Below are 18,784 nucleotides of genomic sequence, written 5' to 3' on the forward strand. Positions count from 1 at the left end.
AAGTATAGTCCAAATTTCCTGCTGTTTGGCTTGGTTTATTCTGGTGTCTCAGCTGGAGCGTGCGACACTTTTTCTATTTACAGCGCCGTGCAAAGCACTGGGTCCAGACCGTGCTGTTGGTGCTTAGGATTTGACTGTACAGATGGGTATTTTGTTAATAAACATTATTAAACTCATTATTAAGTGAAAAAGGCTACTGGGAATTGATAGTGTAGGCTTATTTGTGCGTGTGTAACCAACAGTAGGGCATGTGCAGGGAATATGGCAGGCTTATGCTCTTGTTGAGAATAAGAGTTCTGCTAGAGCCTTGTAATGTGCTGGCTGAGATGTGATTATGACCCTTCTCTTCCTCTGTGTCCCAGCATTGCAAGCATAGCCGTACTCCACAAACTCTACATGTTGGTCAGCCTCACCTTCTTTGTGTTACGCTGAGTTTAAAGATGTATTGAATTGAAGTGAATTTGAAGTTTTCCACCGTGCTCGGCTGAGAACATGGCTGTGTTTCTGGGATAAATAAGTCACGGGCTAAACAGTCTTTGAAATGAAAATGTTGTTAATCCAGAGTAAGACTAATATGTCCCTGAACAGCACTAACCAGAAGTGTGCACGGATTTTTCAAGTCTAATGAAATGTGCAATTAAATGCATCTTAGAAATGCAAGCAAGGGATGTGGAGTGCTCAGGAAGTTACATAGATTTGGCCACTAACCAACTTGAGTTCACTTTATAAACCAGGACAACGCAAATGAGACTGTGACAAAAAAGCAGTGGGAAGTGAAACAGAAAATGCCCAGCTCTTCCTCAGATCCAGTGATAGTAGCTCTAGTAGCTGTAGTGAAGTCTCTGTATAAGGTGGAAAGGTTGAGGGGGAGTTGATGGGGAAGTATGTGTTCTTTATTTTGCTTTTCATGTGGGTATAACTGGTTTGTCTGGTGCATTGTGCATCAGGGAAGACTCTTCTGATAACTTTACAGGTGAAAGCTATCTAGAGGTTGAATAACCAGTATCCTTTATGCTTAGAATAGCTGAAACTGTTCTATTTGAATGTAAAATATACTTCTGTAAACTTTCTGTTACCTGTAACAAGGTGGAATTTTCTGATGCAATGTTGTTTGTTTTCTTTACACTCTTTTTGTGTTTAATGATCTATGATTCTTGGTTTGGTCTGTGTCTTGTAGGTTCTGGTATGAATCTGCTACAGATTTGGGAAAAGGTATGGTCAGCGTCCTGCCTTGATGCCTGTGCACCAGGGTTGGAAGAGAAACTGGGAAGCCCTGTACCATCCCATTCAGTCCTGGTATGTGCCCGTCTTGAAGAGTTAAAAAAAAAAAAAAAAAACCAACCACAAACTTACTGGAAGAAATAGGGCTTTGTGCTGAGAGTCCTGCTGATGGTACTTTCTTAGAGTATATTTGTGTGTGTGTGTGTGCATGCATGTACAATTACCCTGAGAGTTATGCTAGTTGATATTCCAGATGCATATGCCAGAGCAGAAATGGACATTTTTGAAAACTGGTACCTTGTATCTGCCATAGTTTTCACCATGGATCACTTGGGGTTCTCGCACACCCTGGGCTATGAAAATAAAGGTTTTGGCAGATGCTGCAGTGATAAGAATCACTGGGGTTCTTCTCTCCGACTTCCCATATGCCCACAAGTACCTGCTGACTGCAAAACTATGCACAGTATTTATTACTGCAGAAACAGAGCCCAACATTTGCGTTGCTTAACAGGGACCTTGTTTTAAACTGTTTGTAGAGTTAATAAGTTAATCTTCCTGAATCATTTGGGATGTTTAGAGCTCCTCTGTTCATGTAACAGAACGATGAAATCAAGGCCCACATCTCTTAAAGTAAATGAATTTAGTCTTACCGTCCAGCACACAAAAGAGCTACTGCTTTAGGTGGTACACGTGTAAAACCGGGTAGATATCTGTCACCTGATCCCTCTCAATTCAGTGCTAGTGAAGTAGCTGACTTATGATTCCTATGCTGATCACGTGTAATGGAGAGGAACAAATCAAAAGTCCGCATAAATGTCCATGTATTTTTTAAGGATAGTTTTCTTCTCCTGTGTTTTCTCTGTGGCTTAAAAGAATACGGTTCTTGACCCCTAAAATAATAGATGTCCTATTTCACATTTAATGTTGTGATGTATATTAATGTTGTTTCCTCTTTTGTTTGCATTGAATTTCTAATTTTTATGTATTAATATTCATGTATCTGTGCAAAATAGATGGATATGTTTATATTACTTGATGTGAATAATTCCAGACTGACCCAGAGCTAAAATGCTACTATTTACTTAATGTATTTCAAAATCTAATCTCGGGATATTTCTATGAGGTTCTCCGACAAAAAAAAAAAAAAGATTCAAAATCTATGAAATATTCCTGCCTTAAATATACAGAAATGGTTATTGCAGCTGCTCCAGGGTTTTTCAGCTCTACGTTACGACCAATTGTATCATACATTGCAAAATCATTTTCCATTTTTTAAGCTTTTTTTTTCACTCCGTATTTCTTTCCTTAGGGGTCCATTTCTCCGTATTATATTCAGCGATATGGGTTTAGTCCAGACTGTAAAGTAGTAGCCTTTACAGGAGACAACCCAGGTGAGATGATTAAATGTATAAGATTCAGTGAATATCATTATGCATGTACTGAAATTCTAGATCAATCTCATTAATTCTCAGATGCTCCCTTATACAGCGAAAGAATATCATGTTTATCAGCATTAATAGCTTTTTCCAACAGCCATCCATCACTGGCTCTTCTGAGGTATAGGCATCTTGGATAAGCTGGGTACTGCAAATGAATTCCCCGTAGCCTAGTAATTAGAGGTGACTTTAGGTTTTGGTTTGTCTCCACCTAAGAGAATAAACTATTTGTAATACGAATTACTTCCATTTTTAACTTAGGAAATGGGAATTCAAAACCTGCTGTTGTATCTTTTGAATCAAAGAGCCTTTCCCTAAGAATTGGAGCTGTCCTTTTGTCAGACTGATATATCCCAGTGTAAGGAAAGGTGTTAATTTAGGATCAGTTTTTGGAATCCTCATGACTGTTTCAGTGCAGAGCAGTCATCTTTTCTCAAGAATATGAAAATAAAATACTTATCCATATAAAAGTAGCATATTCAGGTTTGAATAAAGATGTAGGCTTCATCATGGTATGTTTCCCATGTGTATTATGGGGCATGATTAAGCTCTGAATTTCTTGAAAGTCAAATTTTTCCTTTAGAAATTCAAGTCCAGTTTAGTTCGATAAATATGTGAGTAGTCTGATGCAGGTGGGAGGCTTTGTACTTAAAAGTGTGTTGTTAAGTAAGGGTCCGCAGCATTTCAAACTTGAACATACAAAACTTCAGAGAATCCTGTAGTTCTGCAGTTGTTTGTTTTGAGCATTTTGATTAGGTGTTAAAAATAACTCTCTCACCCAAACTCTTGGCTCGTCTTTTGCAACGTATAGGCCAAGGTTATCATGAACATAATTCCCATTTTTTCTACTTTGAGACAGTGAGTGCAGTGTACTATGATGTGCCAAGTGGCATGCTAAAATTAAGTCATATGAGTAACTTTCTCTCTGTTATTCTGACTTCTGCTTTCAGCATCATTGGCAGGGATGAGACTGCAAGAAGGAGATATTGCAGTAAGTCAAAACATTCCTGAAAACTGTCCGTATCCCTGAATAAATGGGATACATGAAATGTGAAATGGTAACAAGGACGATAGCTGTAGGTTATCAGTTAAATTAATCTGCTAGTGTTGATTTTCTTTTTATTGCCTTCATGCTTGTTTTATTTCTATCAATCTGCAAGCTGCCTGAAAGATTTTAAGTAAACTGCAACTATTTTTAACTAATGCTCTAGACCCTAAAGCCCAAGTCTCTGTCTGCTATGTATTTCACTGATGTGACAACCTAAAAGTCAGAGCTAGCTTCAATACGAATCCAATTGACTTAATGTGTAATTTAAAAACAATTAGTGGTAATAACAAATGGTTTTAATTTAATTTCTGTATTGCTTTCCGTGCACGTTGTGATAACGCTTCAATTACTTTTTTTTTCTCCTTCCAGATTAGCCTTGGCACAAGTGACACATTGTTTCTGTGGATCCAGGAACCGACTCCTGCCTTAGAAGGTCATATCCTCTGCAATCCTGTTGATTCGCAAACATTTATGGCACTTTTATGGTAATACCATTTTTTTTTGTACATCTGGGACCAATAACACAATTCTTTCTTTGTATTAGTGGTTTATTTCTTTTGCAAAACGTTAATGAAAAGAATGTTCAGCATTCTGTACGGTATATGGCAACCTATTGCTGAACCATCTGCATCAAGATTATGGCATTCGCACTGTTCAGTGTGGGTAACTGCAGAGTTGTGAAGGATAAATTCTCATGGCGATAAAAAGACAAAATTATTTTTATGTATACATAGGGCCAGTTCGCTGTGAATCGAAGGTAATATATTTAATGTACAGGAGTAGCAGTCTTCTGAAATGTAATAATCTGAAATGTCAGAAGCTTGACCGGGCTGTGTAACTTCGGTGCTCTTCTAGTGGTCCAGAGGGGACATAATGGGGCAGGTGAAGACTTCCTTTTCGTAGACGAGTATAATCAGTGCTGTTCAGGGACATATTAGACTGCGCATGTGGAAAATACTGAGATCTCAAGAAACCCAGCTGACAGAATGATTCTCCTGGTAGCTTTTGGCTGCTGTGATGTGGGAATGGTTTGGCCCCTTGCCAGCCAAGTAGGTGGAAGGAAGGCCTGAAGCTGCGCTGTCCCTCACTGAGTCCCTGTGTTCACCAGAAAAGCTTCCAAAAGAAGTCAGAGGCAAATATTTACACAATACACAGATACATTTAGTGTCTAAATCCCTGGGATTGCACAGAGCACAGCACAGCAGTTATTGGCAGGAATGGGTAGGGCTGTTCCTCGGGAAGGCTTTCGGAAGTGGACAGCACTTCTGTAACAGGCCTGTTAATTACGAGTGTGCACATAAAACCCTCTTAAGGACTTAAGAGGGATTATTATTTTTTCCCCTGCTTGGACTGTCTCTTATAAGTCACAGTAGTAATATTGTTTCAATTATTACAAATGATCAGATCTATAAGGTAGCATTTTCCGAAGCGGAGATTTGATGGCATTAGTGATTAACTCACCCCATTCCCTGTGGATCCTGAGATTACCTCGTATCTCTAACACTACAACATCAAACTGTAGGTGCTTGTAACTGAAAACTTCAACAGAGCTCAAATCTGCCTTTTAGCTGTGATGTTGAGCCTTACCTTTACGGTGAAAGGATGCTGTAGATGACAGTGGGAACTGTGTTGTGAAGTGGAGCTTAAAAGGGTGATGTCAACTGCAAGTTACTGAGTTTCATAATGTGATTTCCCAGCAGCTGGTTATTTTTGAAGCTTTGCATTCAAGTTTTCCTTTTTCCCAATTTTTCTCTATTTCCCACTGTTGCTGTGTGAAAGAGCTCTATAAACAACCTGTTTGTAATAGGAGGCACTGAGACGTTTTTCTGAATAACTGCTCTGCTGTCATTCTTCTACTGCAGCTTAGCACACGCAGAGGGCCAAATCTTTGTCCTTCAGAACACAGGCTACTTCTGTAGCCATGCAGATGTAAAGAGTTCCTGTTCTGCCAGTCTAGCTGGTCCTGCCCTGACACTGCTCCTTTGGCACCCCTTTACTAATGGAGCAGTGTAATTAATAGGGGACTTGCCTGGTTTAGTAGGAAAAGTGCCTGAACTCCCAGGCAGAATATACGTATAGAAAACTTGAATGCTTTCAGTTGCTGCTATGGAGCACGTTCAATAATTTCCTTGCCCTCTTTCTGGATATTTCTGTGCCTCTCCTGCTGAGTTGGTGTGATAACTCCGTGTTGGAGAGTATTCAGACTGCTTTCCTTCGGGTCTGAGTCCAGTGCTGCAGTATGCTGCAGGAGTGTTATATTCACAGAGGAGACAAAGGAGGAGATGGCATAAAGGGCGCACAGATCGTGCACACTCAACAGATGCATATTTTACAGCATGTCTTACTGGCTCTGGGACAGAACCGTGTAGATGCAGCTGTGCTGCTTCCCTTCGCCAGATACTGGCACGGATCTAGACCTCGTAAGTTTTACTGGACCCAAGCTGGCTCCTGAAATCATAAACGATGTAATGCAGTGTGGAGATGCTCTTGTTCCTCCTTGCAGCCATCTCACAGTGAGCTTTCAGTGCTGTGTCAGAGTACTGCTGGCAGTGCATACGAGTGCTACCTCTGCACCCGCGGCACGGACCGTTTCGCTTGAAAGCAGTTACTAGGTCCAGCTGGGGGATGTCCAAAAGCAGGTGTTTGTCTTTGCTCTTGGGTGCAACCAGACTCAATGAAGCCCTTGATGAGAGTGCTGGCACAGTGCAGAAACGCAGCTCCACGGGTCCTGCTTCACGGCCAGCATGATTGGAGCTCCTGCTGCTGCTCCAACAGTGCACGGTGTGTATTCTTCAAGGCTTTGGGCTCCAGGAAATTGCAACAAGTCAGGCTCTGGGCTGCAACTCCTGCACGTGGAGCTCTGGGGAGATGTTAGCTGTTCAGAGCTAGCTTGTGTTTGGCATGGCCTGCCAGAGTAGATCTAAGCCATTCACTCGTTGGAGAGATCTAAGTAGAAGAGCATCTCTGCGCTGTTTTCCTTAGCATGTCTTGTTACGGTTGTTTTATTTACTTTCCTTCCTCTGTCTTTCTTTCCATAATGAAGAGATGATTGTATCTTTTTGCTTGCCTGGCTGTATTCAGGTGATACAATGAACAGCAGTATTAAGTAAAACATCAAGTTGCTTAAAAAATAGCCAAATGGTTTGAAAAATGCATGTGGTATGTTTGTGTGTTTTAGTTTTAAGAATGGCTCTCTGATGAGAGAGAGGATCAGAGATGACTGTGCTTCAGGCTCCTGGGATGAATTCTCCAAAGCCTTATCATCTACTGTTGCTGGAAACAACGGAAACTTGGGTATGAGCCTTAGCAGGGCTGGGAATTCCAGGGTTGGCTTGGAGACATAATTTGGTGGGAGTTGCACCTACTTTTTATTTGGGTTGTGATAAAGGCCAAGAATTAAGCCAAGCAAGGTAAATTTCTAATGTGTACTCAGAAATACTCTGGTGGTGGGTGTCATAAGAGTATTTTTCTGCAGTGTTCACTAAATAAGAAAATGGTATTTATAGAGCTCTTTTGGTCATTAAAAAGGGGTTAGCGGCATTTTATCTAAGGAATGTTTAGAACTACTAATTTCTGAAGGAGGCTTTCATGAAAGTTTGTTGCTTTTTGCTGAAATTCAAATCAAGTGGGTTAAGTAGCTCCATGCTGTTTCTCTCTGTCTTCAATGGTTTTGCTCTCTGCACATTACTCTAGAATCATGCTCTGTGCATGTGAACAAAGCAGAAGTATCAAATCGTACCCAGATGTCCTACATTTTCCCCAGTGTATGTCACAGAGTCATTTCATCCCTGTTTTCTCCCACATTTTGTTAAGTGAATGAAGTAAAACAGTGATGCAAACATTTAAAAAATACTAATAAATCCATGTATTTGTAGTTTTACATTATTTTTTTCCTAAGGCTTAACATTTCATGGGTGTATTATATAGTTCTGAAATAAGTTATTGGAAGGTGAGCATAATCAAGATTAAAATTTAACCATTGCAGACCTGGATTTGAAATCATTGCAATCATACTAGATCTGAATTGATATGTTAAAATTAATTAAAAAAAAAAAGTAGGATAATTAAGCTATAGAAGACTCTACTCCTTAGAAAAGTGAATTAAAGACAGTTTCTTGACAGAGTGAGGTTAGCACTGTTTTCATTTTTAGATGCTCTGTTATGTTGTCTGTCAAATCCAGTCTCTGTGGGGTATTAAAATGGCCAGGCATCTCTTTTCGCTAGAAGACAAATCAATTCAGGTGTTTCAGAAAATGGGAAGATATTATTTTAAAACCCAGGAGTCAGCCACTTTAGACAATATTAAAAAAAAAAAAAAAAGTAAAAAATTGGAAGTTGATGGAAATCTTGTTAGTGATTTCAGGGATACCAGGACACTGTCTTTAAGTCTTAAAATTTGTGTTATTGTATATTCCTTTGGATAACTCAGTACCCTGTAAAAATTTGTTTCCTGAAAGTCATCTTCAATAACTGGTATCCTTGGTTAACTTCTGTGTTACTTGAAGATACAGTATACACGTAAAAATACAGGAATCTCCGAGTTCCTGAGGGAAGCAGAGTGAAGAAGGACCTGGTTAGACATCCTCCCTTTTGACACTTGTTCCCTGCACCCTTTATTGTGCAAGAAGATGCCACTGGAAGCTTTGGAGATCTGGAGATGAGAGGAGGCAGCGGCTAGGGTGAGGCTGGGATAACGAGAGTAACAGGGGTAACAAATGGAGAAAGAAGAGTGGTGAACAGGCGAAGGTCCTGTCACATCTGGGAGGTCCCTGAGAAAGCTATTAAAACAGCAAGTTTACCTGAACACCTCATATGCCAGGTGGCAGCAGGTTCAAGAAGGAAATTTCGGGATATAAATTCCCTGGTAGGGCCTGCAGATCTGTAACCCACAGTGTTCCTTGCTGGCAGGCTTTCAGAATGTTTAATCAAAAAGGTTGTGTGCACTAAAGCACAGTGCTATTTCTGTGGGTTTCTTTTTTTGAGGGGTAATACTCATGGGGCTGCTAGGGCAGCATAGTCTTCTTCCGAAGATCTGAGTCTTACAGGCTGTGCTGACTGCCCTTAGTTTCTTAGCTATTCTGTTCAGTTTTTCTGTTCTCATTTTCTTATTTTTTTTTGTCTCCTTTTTTTGAATATCTTTTCTGACCAACTTGCCATCAACACAAGGGAAATCTTTTTCTCACTTTTTGTCTAGCTGCTTGCAAAGCGTTACTGTATTTCTTTAGATCTCATCAAAATTATTCAGAGACCGGCTCTGCTTCATGACTTAAAATATCTGATGCTCTCTAATAAACTCATGAAATCTTATCCCGTGCATGAAGTGTTCCCCTATTCCTGTACTCTTCTTACTAACCTTTCACTTTTTCCATTTTTTTATTTCACTCTTGCACATAATTTATTGAAACTATTTCTGAGATGTTATATATTATCTTATTACTATATTACTTGCATGTGTGCATGTTTTGGTGGGCATGCGCTTTTTTGTAGACTTGTCTTTTATTATATTGTTTGGATTTCTAATGAAGTATTAGAGGCATTGAGCCAGATATGTTTAAGATCCTCTTATTTTGTAAACTGAAAGTAATTAAATTTAGTAAGTATCTGGACTGAAATGAGTTAAGAAACAAGCTGTGCGGTGTCTCAAATGTCTTTCCAAATATATGACATGCATTTATTATCATTTTAGCTGTGTGCTGAAATAAGATTACAACTTTGGGCTAGGAGAAAACATGACACTCTTTAATGTTCCTTGATGCAGGTTTCTACTTTGATGTGATGGAAATTACTCCTGAAGCAGTTGGGATTCACAGATTCAACAGTGACAACCAAAAGGTAGTAATAATCTAATGTCCAAAAGCTTGAAGGAGTACTCTCAAAGCTCAAAACCTTTGCCATTATCATTTTTTTTTTTTTTTGGGTCTGAGATGCTTGCTTTTGAATTTCATTGATTGATGCAAGTCCAAGGGATGATTTACATAAGGTTTGGTTTGTAGCTAGAGAACATCCACAATACAAAGTTGGAACTAGAACTTAAATGTCGGTTTTTTTTTAAGGAAATATAATTTTTTTTTTACTAGAAAATGTGGATTTACTAAAGCCAATGCTATTTTTGAAAAGAGGTTAGCTTTAGGGTTATTGAGAGCTTGGTAAACTTGTATCACTTAGTCCCCAGCTTCTAAATTTTGGACACAGATAAGAATGTGTTGAAACATCGGGCTATAGTATTTCCTTTTATCTTGCTCTAAATGTGAGTGCAAAGACCTCATTTGGCTGTCCTGCGTGTCTTTGGTTAACCTACAGGCCACATGGTGGTAAGTAAGTAAACACAAGCTCAAATACAACAGGAATTAAAATAAAAATTATGTTATGAAAAGAAAAGTTCTTTTTATGTTCGTATTTTTTTTTTTTCTTTTGAGAAATGGATGTTGTTTAAATGCCTGGCTTTCTGGGTGGTATTGGAACTCAACAGATGTTTCTAATCAATCATGACTCCCCGTTGATTAGACCTCACTTAGGTGAACAGAGATTGATACTATCTTGTGTTTGCAGTGTAGCGCTGGTCTTTTAAACACTTACTGCTTAAATGAATGCTTAGTCACTTCTTGCTGTTTTTGTAGTGTATGAAAAAACTCAACTTTTTTGAGATGTTTTTTGTATTGGTTTGTAGTTCAGCATTTTCCTACCTCTTTTGCCTTTCTTCTAGTTAACAGAAGGACAGAAAAATGTTATAAATAGCAATTAATGAAAAGATTGTTTCGCTTCTCTGCAGACAGAAATGGATTTAAACTCCTGTGACATTGCTTAATGCATTTGAATTTTATCTACTTGCTTTAATTTAACGTTTTTGAGATACTGATCTTTAAGCAGCTTTTTGTGCTGAGAAATGCCAAGAGTTTACAACTCACAGTAGCACCTCTTCCCATCCATCCGGCATTGATTTCAAGACTGATGGATTTGCCAACAGTTCTGCGGTTATGGGTTGCGTTTGAGTCTTTAGGTGTGCCTTTTGTGTGTGACTGCAGAGCTGGGCCTAGTTGAAAGCTGACTTCAGGGTGAAGACAAGGATAATGAACTATAAATCTGTCTCGTACTTTTAACCTGTCTCCAACTTGGCATTGTGTACTGTGCAAGGTGCTGGTTAACTTAATGTATTCATTCTTTGATACAGGTTTCAGACTTTCCAAAGGAGGTGGAAATACGAGCCTTGATTGAAGGGCAGTTCATGGCCAAGAGGATTCATGCTGAAAAGCTGGGATATAAAGTCAGTAAGTATGATGAAAAAGCTGCAGAACTAATGGCACTAGAGTTCAAACACAAAGATAGGAGTTCTGACAGTAATGTCAGTATCGTGATTCATGCCCTAACGGATACAGAAAGTGGTATGAATTCTAAACTAGCCTCTTGGAAACATTTTTGACAGTATGCTGGGGACAAATTTTTGCAGATGTTAAATTTAGAAGGACTGGTGATTTAGCTTTGATTACTTCTTTTCACGTATTCTTGCTATTTCATTGTTACTGAGCTGCATTGTCAATTTTTAAATAAGAGTTTGGATTTTCGATAGCTTGTTAAGTGAAAAGAAGAACAGCCTTCTGCCTGAAGCACAAGACTGTAACTCTGAAAATCTGAAATCTATGTTCAGTTCCTGGACCTGCCATAAAATGGTCACTTACCTCTTCACCATAGTTTTCTGTTAATAAAGCAGAAGCCCTTTCTCTGTCTTGTGATTTAGAAAGTAAGACATCCTGCTCCCCAGAATTAATAATATAGTTTTTAGCACATTGAAACAGCAAAATAGGCTAGCATTTTACTTAAATAAGTGTGATGTGAAATTCTAGGAAAAAAAATAGGAGATCTGGTAAGCTGTTCTGTTGGATTTGTCTGCCAGTATGTCAGCCAGTGGCATCTTAAAAACATTGAATTACCTTTTCTTGATGGCTTTTTGAAATCATATGATTTTACAAAATAAAATGTTGGTTATTTATGTAATTTACAAGCCAATCCTGACCTAATGCTTTGAGCCATTTATTTGCTTGAATCTCTTACTTTTATTCATAACCATGAAAGACAGTGCTTTTTTTTTTTGTTTGTTTGTTTGTGAAGAGAGAACTCCAGGAGCTGCAAGTTAAGAAAATATAGAGACACTGGAACAAATCACAAGGCGTGGCAACACCACCTCATAAATTTACACTGTAAAGATTTTCCTGTTACGTGTTTTCTTATATACTTGAAACAGTATTTAATTGAGGAGGTTATTTATGGAGACAGAGATTCAAATACATCATGTTTAAAATACCCGTTTATCCTTCAATCGTAGATTCTGCTGTACCAAAAGATTGGCTTATATAGGCTAGAAAGCTCATGGCTGAAGAGGATACATTTGTAATTTTTAAATGGTCAGGGGTTAGACAAACACCAGAGTAGGAGGAGAATGATTTAAGATACCAGGCAACTCTGACACAGAAACAAATGGGTAGAAATGATCTGTAAATACATTTAAGCTTAGTAGAACATGTGAAAACCTAACTAGTTTTAGGATGTGGCTTCATAAAATAAAGAAAATTCTAGAGCTTTATTTTTTTAGTGTTGTAGGTATCTACAGCAAAAAGGAGATGGGTGTGATTGCATTGTGTTCCTGTAGTTTCCTTGGAACCTTGTATGCTTTTGTTTTGTTTCATCCCCAAGGGTCTAGCTATTTGGTAACTAACAGATGAGTTGCTTTAAGAAAGAACTGCTGTACGTAGTGTAGGCTGGATACATCTCCCACTTTTCCTTAGTGGTATTATTTAAATGTCATATTCTGTTGTTTGTGTGGTGGTGGCAGGCTTACATCTGCATTTGTTGTGTGACAGCTCTGAAAACAGGGTGTGTTCTGAACGTGTTTCAGGGTACGGATGAGCATTGTGGGAATTACTCTGATATTACCAGACTTTCTCTTGTTTAATAGCTGCTCTGTGTCAGGCTGCTTTTTTGTTTTTAATGTGATTTAAAAGCTTATTTATCATTTGGATGAAAGATACAGTCAGGACCCTTGTGTTTATTCAATTCCTGTTAGGCTTTGTCTATATGGGCAATTTATTTTTTCCAGAAATCAAGATTTGCATTCAAAAATATAAGTACAGCAGTGTAAACCTTTTGTGTGTGTTTGTTTGTTTGTTTGTTGTTTTCACCAATAAGAGAATACAGTAATAACTGCTCACAAGATCCAGAAAGTTACATGATGGTACTTATTAAATTGGTCTGCACAGAAGATGGAAGTGACGTGGTCAGTCACAACAAGCAATTCCCTGTGGTATCCCGAGGTTTATGTGGTACCATCTCAGTGGTGCAAATGAGCCAGAATCATGGCTGAGAATTTTCCTAGCTCTGGTACCGAGGTGCTGGAAAATCCTTTCTGCAGAGTCATGAACCTGCCTCTCAGTTCCTGGGCCAAACACTCTTTGGCTGACTGTGATCTGGAAGGCAGCAGGTAAGCCAGAAAGCCATGTGCGTGGAAGAGAATTTTGTAGAATATATTTCTGTTTTTCAGAGTTCTTGGATATGCACTGCAAGCATCAGGAATATCAGATAATCCCTTAGAATTTATTTTTGGCTAAAGAATGTATTATCTTGCTAGTAGCAGTATTTTAAATCTCCTCGGTCTGCCCGGCTCTGCAGGAAGAAGTGCAGTGATGCCGAAATATTATCTCACGTGTACGGTTTTGCAGCCAGTTTGGTGTGTCCGGTACATTATAGATCTTTCACAAATTACAAATCATAGTACGAAAAAAATTAAAACGGCTTTTCAGCTGCTGTGTTTGTGCTCGGCTGTGGGTGTGTGCACAGGCTTCAGTGCATCTCGTGTGCCAGTAGAGGGCAGGGGATTCTGCCTCATGATTTTTTTTTCTTTGAGGCTGGAATGTGTGTGTCAGCCTTGTTCCGAAAATGGCTCAGAGTCACCAGATAATCCTTGAGAGAAAAGTTAGACCGTACATTAATCGTGATTTAAGGCTTTTAAAAGTGTGTGTCACTTTGCTCTAATTGCTCTAATCTTTCTCAATCAGATTTCAGGGGAAATCATTCAGTAACACCCTGTATCCTGTTTTGCTTAAGGGCTGGATAGAGCGTTGTGATCTAGAAACAAACAAGCAAAGTTTGGTCTGTGCCTGTTGTTTACATCCTCTCATTCAGAGATTCATGCAGATAAGGGGGAAGGTTTGCTGTTTTGCCTTTATTTTCCTGGATTTTGATTATATCATAAACACCTTCTGTTTTGTCACTTCCTTCTTGTGCTTACAGCCATCCCTTTTTGAAAGCTAAGCTCGCAACTGGAATTCAGATGCTGACTGTGTAAACATGCTTGTTGCCTGGTTTGGGGACCTATTGTAGTAAGGAACATACCCATCCTCGTTGGTCAAAACCATGGCAACTTTACAGAGAAATGACAGTGTGTGCAGCTCGGTGACACAGGTGATCACAGCAGCTATAAAACTGTCAGTGGCTTAGAGTGATCTGCCAGTACATGCATTAATAATCTTCATAATAATCGTTAATAAACTTCAGAGTTGATTCTACTCCTGACCAAGCAGTCCTAAACTTCATGTTGATACTGGCCAGAGAACGTTATGGTGGTCCTTGCTTGCACCCAGTGAAGCTGTCCTGGTGAAGACCTACAAAACTGATTATTTTTGGGAGCAAAATCTGCCCTGCTGGCCACCGGTGGGTGAAGTAAACATTGCCGTGGTGTGGGTTGTGTATGCTGAAGGAAGGCAGTACACAAGTAGGTGTTTGCACGTGCAGCCAATAGATGTTGAAATGATGTGCTGGTAGTATAGAAACCTTTGTGTTGATGGCAATCTGTGCATGAATACTAGGTCACCTGTGCCAGAGCCGTGGAACTGCAACAGTAATTAATAAATCCTGCCTTGTAGGTAAAAAAAGAATTCTCTTGGGCGGGTGTGTAGAAGCTGCTAGCTTTGGGCATGGCTCTCTGTTCATGGTGTGTACCTCCGTTGGTGGGTTCTTAATACTCTTAGGTGCCCCCTGTGCCGTTTGTGTCATGTTTGTACCTTCAGGAATCTGATTCTGCCACCTAACTACCATCAGCAGGGAGAGATGGATAGAAGGTGCCAAGTTTTACAAGCGAAAGCATTGTCCATAAAATCCTGCGTCCGTGTTTATTATGGAATTTACAGTTTGTTACGTACATAAATCCATCACTTGCAAATAACGGTGGTGCCCTGAATTCTACTGACAGCACTTGGTGCCTGTGTATTGGCTGGGGTGACGCAGACATGCCTGTGTTTTTGCACTGTTAGAAGAATGAGATGTTTTTTTTCTTTAAGTGCCGTATGTTACTGGTGTTTCAAGCGTGTGAAAATGCATCTTGCTGGTCACGTGTACAATGGGATGCATCCTTACACAAAACGGCAGTCATACAGTGCTAGAAAAATGAGGAAATGTCAGAGCATGCTGGGCCTGACTTTCCAGCAGTCAGAAAATATACGTTCTCACTCTGAAGAGCTCAGTCTAAGATTGCACAAGGGCAAACCCCACGTTCCCCAATTTCCTTTTTTCTTCGGGTGATGTTTTCATCTGATGTTCTTTTCAGCAGGTTGACGGTAGTAATAACGTGTGCCTCTTTGTCTGCAGGGAGAGCAGTCTAATGGAGCGAAGGGACCTCAGAAAATATCAATTAGTGTAATGTGGAGCTGTTGTGTTTCATTGTTCACCTTGTCAGGTGGAGGCACAGCAGCCCAAAGGTGTGAGGCGTGAGGCTGTCACTAGTCTGCTTGATGATAAGTGGCTCTCCGGTTTGGCAAGGCGAGGTGCCACGGATTTTGGGACCCTCACAGGAATGGCTTCTATGGCTGTAGTCTCCAATTCTCTTACAAATTAGCAGCAGCTTTGGGGTACTTGTTCTGTCAGTCTTTGCCTTCACTGCTGAGTGTGTTTCTACTCGAGTTGTAGCAGTGTTTCGGCCGAAATGAGGAACGCTGCGAGTGAAGCATTTTTGTAGATGCATACAGATTAAATTGATGTTTATGCCCTACGGGATTTAAATTTCTTAGAGGAATCAATACTAAAATGTTGTGTTGGCTTCATGCTTGTCTCTTGATGTTTGCTGCCAAGAGTGCTGATGGGGTTTCAGCAGCATGAGGGTGATGGCTTTGTTAGGGGCCTTTTGCTTCAGCAAGTGAGTGAAAACAGTTTAAAAATAATTAGGGGACAGTGCCCTTGACAGGAGGTTGAAGTCCTATGTTTAATATAATAGTGAATGGTGGTAATGGTCAGATTGGAACATACATGAATAGTGATGGGGCAGAGTGAACTGCTTAGTATGTGGTACAAAGTGTAAACACCCTGTGCCACTGGGCATGCATATTTGAGGGAGGAGCGTTGGCTCAAAAAGTACTTTCGAATTCATCAAAGGCAGGATATTCCTCCCAGATAAGTCATTGATACTGCTGCAGAGGATATCTGTATTTTCTGATGAAACTTCTGGCTGAAAAGAATGCTAGCCTGAGATGGGCAATGCCTTGCCAAGAACTTTATTGCAGCTCCTCTTGTTTCCCACAGAGCATCGGGCTTGTGTCGCCGTCCTGCAGCCAAGCATTTAGGCACGATCAAACAAGGCTTGGTTTTAAGCACCATCAAGCAAGGTTTGGTTTTAAGCCAGTGATCTGGAGTGAGAGGTTGGTTAGCTCATTACCAACTCCCTGACCAAGTCTTTTACAAAAAGGGCTTTTTATTATTGCTTGGCTCAGGAGAGTACAGTATTAGTCTAGCTAGTTTTTAAACGGGTTAGATAAAGTGTCTCTGAAGGAAATGACCTAATATGCCATAAGGAAGTTGCTTACGTGCTCTAGGCTTTTTCATGTAGTGTCTATTGTCTTGCTTTTAGTTTGTTTTATTGTTGTTATACATATACAGGAAACACAATGAAGACAGAAAATCCGAAGAGTTAATAAAAATGTTGGAAGGGGCACTATCTGTCTTTCTTTCCTGACACAATGATGAAATGTTGTCATTGTTTGAACAATCACTTTTAATGTTTGGTCAGCAAAAGACCAAGTATTTAAATGGTTCAATTCCTGTACCCTGGTGGGGGGAGAGATTGTTTATAGCTGTTCCAGTGGTTGTACTGTTCAAGCAGTATTCTGAAAAATAGTTAAGCTGTCAGTTGACTGGTTTTGTTAGAGCTTCATGGATCTCTAGAAGCTAGGGATTTGGAGATCAGTCGGGTTATCTAATAAATCACCTTCTATCACTTGTTTTTTGAGACTGATCTATAGTTTTAAATCCATTTAGATTAGCAAAGGAATGACATGATTGCAGTCCTTAAGTACCTTCTTTGGGAAAGGAAACTTGACAGTATAGGACTCTAGAGCCTTACAGGCAGAAACATTATGGTTCAATAACTGGAAGCTGAAGGTAGGCAAACCTCAAATGACAAGCAAGGTGCAGATTGTTAACAGAGACTGAAATCAAACAATGCAGCAATTGACAGTGCGATAGTAGATTCTGAAGCTCTGACAGTTTTAAGAACAAGATGGATTTTTTACTAAAAATAGGTATCCTGTTTTTAGTAAAGGGATCATTTATGCTATTGAAGGGTGAGTTTGAAGGATCAGAGTTGTTCGTTCTGTCTCAGAAATGTGAATCTGTAGGAGATGCAGTTGTTGGGAAGCTCATCTGATTCATAGCTATCCAAACATTGCTTTGTATTAATCATTTATACCAAATGCTGTTATCACCCTAAGTGATCCCCTGTTTTGATGATCATTCTGCTCGTAAAATCCTACATTTGCCTTTGTTAACACTGAGTCAAATGTTAGATATTTATTATTTTAAATCTCTCTCTCTCTCTGTCTTTCCATATTTTCCTTTTTGTTGCTCAAATGTGACAGGCCTGTTAGCGAACTCTAATCAGCTCTTCCAAGATTCCCTAGACCCTGTCTTTCCTTTTTTCTGATTTAAGGTGATTCAGCTTCTCTTGCACATCTCACGTTATGCATCAGCTCTGAGCACTAAGTGTCTCAATGCTTTCAGCTGCATCAACCCACACTCAAGTTTTTCAGCGTTAACAGGGTTCTACTAGATAAGTCATTCTTTCCCTACCTACTCTATTTGCCTACATGTATGGTGATTTTTTAGCTATGATTGTGTTTGTTGGATGAGGTTAGGCAAGACAGATTTAACCTGCTTTAAAACAGAGTAGAGCCTATGTTTTTAAAACAGCTTTAAGTATCTAAAGCTTTGGTTCCCTCCAGACTTTGGTTTCTAGAGGGCAGTTACTCAGTGCTTATTTAAATGATATCAAGAAAAAAAATACTCCCTCCCCCAATTTCTTGTGTAAGTAAAAACCAAATAAAAGTTCCCGTTTCTTTGGACAGGTGGAATTTTGCAGTCTACTTGTATACCTAATTCTCTTGAGACATGAAAGGATTAATTTGGGCAGCTTTTCTTTCTTATTTCTGGTCTGTGGATCCTAAGAATGCATATGGAGGGTATTCTTTTTCCACCTTTAAAATGGCTTTTAGCCTGTATATGTACAGGCTTTTTAGCCTGTATATATTTTGTCTAATCTATGCACTAGAACAGGTATGCATAGTGCACGTGAAGTGACAAGTCTCAGCCCCAGGGCTCTCACAGTGCCGGTTTAGTCCAAGTGTAAAGTGTGGCAAAGGATGGGAAGTTCGTGAAAATAAGTTTCAAGTGCAGTACTTACTCATGTCAAAGAGAGAACTTTGAAAATAGGAGCAGAAAGTTTTTTAGCTTTGCACTTAAAGACTGAAATTTGCAATCAGTGACAAAACTGACCTCAAGTAGGAAGGTTGGATGTGCAGAAGAGTGGGATTAGAGCATCCACAGAATTAAATCCACTGCTGATATGGTAGGTGACATGAAATTCCTGATCCCAGTTTCTGGACAGTGATATAATTTCTCTCTTTAATGTTTGAAAGCCTGGACTTCATGATCTTTTGCAGTGTCCCTTTGGCTCATCAGTGCTATACTTCTCCAAGCTGGAAAATCTAAAGAATAGATAAAAGAGCAAAGAGAAAAAAGTTTGCTTGAATCTGAAATTGTCTCTTTCCTG

At 39.5% G+C, this 18,784-nt stretch overlaps 1 protein-coding gene across 20 annotated transcripts in view; it reads left to right on the forward strand.

Annotated features, from left to right (window-relative positions):
* The window catches only part of XYLB (xylulokinase), a 99,806-nt gene that overhangs the window by 15,986 nt on the left and 65,036 nt on the right, over positions 1-18,784 (forward strand). For 19 of the 20 annotated variants that reach the window (XR_014579961.1, XR_014579962.1, XR_014579963.1 and 16 more), the window contains 7 exons: positions 1,178-1,296; positions 2,531-2,612; positions 3,608-3,648; positions 4,075-4,190; positions 6,884-6,999; positions 9,464-9,537; positions 10,874-10,970. Coding sequence is in view for 12 of the 20 variants with exons in the window: in XM_083824697.1 (XP_083680823.1) it covers positions 1,178-1,296; positions 2,531-2,612; positions 3,608-3,648; positions 4,075-4,190; positions 6,884-6,999; positions 9,464-9,537; positions 10,874-10,970 (645 nt within the window). In the remaining 8 variants the exon portion in view is untranslated. Of the gene's footprint in view, positions 1-1,177; positions 1,297-2,530; positions 2,613-3,607; positions 3,649-4,074; positions 4,191-6,883; positions 7,000-9,463; positions 9,538-10,873; positions 10,971-11,808; positions 18,782-18,784 lie in introns of those variants that run through there. The other variant, XM_083824695.1, reaches the window with a different exon arrangement.

Source organism: Anser anser (genome assembly GCF_964211835.1).
Source record: "Anser anser genome assembly, chromosome: 2".
Classification (NCBI taxonomy): Eukaryota; Metazoa; Chordata; class Aves; order Anseriformes; family Anatidae; genus Anser; species Anser anser.